General features: G+C 33.4%; 1 protein-coding gene across 1 annotated transcript; it reads right to left on the bottom strand.

The window, feature by feature from the left end:
• Positions 1-670: 670 nt before the first annotated feature.
• Positions 671-2,290, bottom strand: LOC110458478. The gene is made up of 2 exons (XM_021510197.1): positions 2,012-2,290; positions 671-1,217 (listed from the first exon to the last, which is right to left on the bottom strand). The coding sequence occupies exons 1-2, from the start codon at positions 2,268-2,270 to the stop codon at positions 988-990; spliced, it is 489 nt and encodes a 162-aa protein (XP_021365872.1). The 5' UTR covers positions 2,271-2,290; the 3' UTR covers positions 671-987.
• Positions 2,291-3,281: the final 991 nt, after the last annotated feature.

The following is a 3,281-nucleotide window of genomic DNA, read 5'->3' as shown; positions in this document are numbered from 1 at the left end:
CTTATTTATAAATTGATAAATTATATTAATAGAGACTTTTACTATGATTTTAGTCGTTTTGCATGGATTTCATGCTGGTATGCCTCTTCACAGCTATTAATTCAGCATTGAACTGTTTATGTATGGTATTTATGATCTATTTGATTGACAATAGATCATAAATACCATACAAAAACACTTCATCCTGGTATGCCTCTTCACAGCTATTAATTAAGCATTGAACTGTTTTTGTATGGTATTTATGATCTATTGTCAATCAATTAGATCACTTTTCTGCCAAACCATATAACGGAAAGGACGACTGATTGAATTGTTTTCGTTTCCTCATTGCAGACTACTCTGTTGATGGAACCTACGCAATACAGCTGATTCGCTACACACGTGTATACATTATAGTATTTAATTCAAAACATGCGTCCAGCAGTCAAATAAACTATTTAGTACATGATATCTTTCTATTTGTATACTGAAGCATTTGTATGTGGAGTTCATGATGTGTTTCCTCATGTTTTAGGATAGCATAAGTTCCTATCGCTGAGTTCAGATTTCGTATTTATACATGTATGCTTACGCTGTGTTATATTATTCGTTATTTTAAGATGAGTTATTGCGCAATTATCCTAGTCCTGTGAAGGTTATGATAATCAAACAATATGCAAAGTCTCAGATGTAATATTTACAAGCAGATTTTATTTACAAACAAGCTATCTGTTTACAAAACATGTTAACGAAGAGTTACCCCCATCCCCCGTTAACCACTATACTGTTTGATTGGTTATAATTCGGTCATATTTTTTAAGCAATCTTACACAGGAGTGTGTTACTTAGGAAATAACGTAGAACATTGCAACGTTCACACTTTAAAATGAATTAACGCTACCAAAATTACTCAAATGTTTAAATATCTGTTCATTTTTGATATTACAAAACTTCAAAGGTATTCACATTCTTCTAAAATGTTGGTGTTCTAAAGAAAGACATTCTTTGTCAAACAGAGCTTTCAATACGAAAAACATCTGGAAATTTCTCTCGCAGTACTTTCAGGATAACTTTACAATCTTCCTTCAGCAATACTTGCCGCAATACGTTTGGTGATGCCCTTTGTATACCACTCCAATGGTTACAGCATTGGAAGATTTGTTCTCGGAGGTTATGAGGGTGGTCGCTCTCCGCTACCTTAATCTCTGTGTCAGCCTGTTCACCTTTAAGTCCCGAATCTAAACATATCATCAGACTATGTTATGTAAAAGAAATGGTAAGATCGCTCTGTTATGAAAACCCTATTGTTGTATGTTCAGAGATTAGAATATAAAACGTGCTTTATAACGCAAACAGTCCATTACTATCTTAATAGTATATATTATTATTGTATAATATACAACAGGTGTACCTTTACGTAAACTACGGTACACATCACAATTAATGTATAACATTTCCCCCCTTACGTAAACGTCGGTATCCGTCCGTTAACACCTAACACTTAAACAAGTGTTGTACAACATATGTTCACTTGCTAGCTACGATATCCTGTCATTGACCCATTTTATTTTGACAATTACTATTTGACATATCTATGCGTTTAGTTCAATATATTTTCATATTGATTAATTACTCTTTATAATAAACAATTTCAGTGGAACCTGTATCTCGTGCATTCCCTTATTTGTTGTATTGTCAGGAACACCGTTTAACTTAAATGCAGCGTACTGTCATAGATAAACAAAATGTATTATTCTCCATTAAGAAGCTTATTTTCATATGGATACCGTTTACCATCAGAAGTGTCATTACCTTTTATTTAGAGACNAGTGGAACCTGTATCTCATGCATTCCCTTATTTGTTGTATTGTCAGGAACACCGTTTAACTTAAATGCAGCGTACTGTCATAGATAAACATAACAGGCACATGTATTATTCTCCATTAAGAAGCTTATTTTTATATGGATACCGTTTACCATCATAAGTGTCATTACCTTTTATTTAGAGACAAACCATATCAATGTTCCTTACCTTCATAAAGTTGACGAATAATGCGTTGCCACGACTGAGCGGTAATTAACTCCTCACTCAATGCCATCATTATTTTACCACAGTCGTCACACCAAACGTCACCACTTCTCATGAAATCCTGGACAAGGTTATGATGTACGAATGGATAAGGTGACTGGTGACCTGTAGGAGTAGGCGGATTTTGTATATTGAAAGATAGCGTACTCACTGGGGATGATGGTTCGGATGATCCCCCAAACCCGTAGATATTATTTTTCATAAGGTACCCTTCCGTCCTGTAAAAACATTAAAAAAATTGTAAACAAGCAGCCATTAACAAAATGATTCATTTATGAGCTATTTTCAAGCAATACCATAATTATGTTAGAGTGTTAACTAGCATGTATTACTCTGGCCTTTCAGTCTTTCATACTGAAAACATTTCATATTGCAACCCCTAATAATACAGGCGTAAATTGATGATACAAACTGCATTAGCTAAAGTCAGTTTTAATTTCTAAAATTATTTATCACATAACTACTCTGAGTCTATTATGGCGATGTCACAATTCAGCCAATCACAGAACTGGAAAAGTAGTATCAACAGTTTGACAGCATACAGTTTGACAAGAATACAGAAGAAAAAAAATGTATAAAAAAAATCTGTATTCTTGTTTCTGTAATTTACCAGCTGAATCTGATGATCTGATCACTTTCACTCGTGCGATTCCCTCTAACTATTCACAGCGAAACACTTTCTTATTCACTAACCAAAACAAGTGTGGTATGATAGGAAATACAGCAATATTTGTTATATATTTAGTTTATAGTATTTAATAAGTGGGAAAAAAAGGTTTGTGATCTGAAGTATTCCTTTCCCACTGCAAGCAACAAACTAACGGATTCCATACGTCATTTTTAAGCTTACATCATTTCTCCTTTTTGCTTTTGCCACAATGTTGATAGTTGTGTTTGCTTTATATGTGTTACATTTGTATACTTCAAATAAAGACCCTTTTGATTCAATGAGAATATTTCAGTTTCATTTTTCTAAATTCGATGAAATTAAAATCGGTAATTAAGAAAGTTCCGTTGAAAGTTTGGCAAAATGTGTGTATGTTTTTAGAAATGATTAACTAAATTAAAGCCATGCTGATTCGAACTGTCCTATACATGCTAACAGATATTTAGAGTTGGTACGATGACCCTTAAACATGATAGCAAAACATGTGTGATAAAAATAAAGTACCATGTCAGGAAAACAAGGTTATTTATCACGCTTAACAACGGT

Source organism: Mizuhopecten yessoensis, unplaced genomic scaffold (genome assembly GCF_002113885.1).
Source record: "Mizuhopecten yessoensis strain PY_sf001 unplaced genomic scaffold, ASM211388v2 scaffold9615, whole genome shotgun sequence".
NCBI classification, from domain to species: Eukaryota; Metazoa; Mollusca; class Bivalvia; order Pectinida; family Pectinidae; genus Mizuhopecten; species Mizuhopecten yessoensis.
This window is presented reverse-complemented; position numbering and strand designations above follow the sequence as displayed.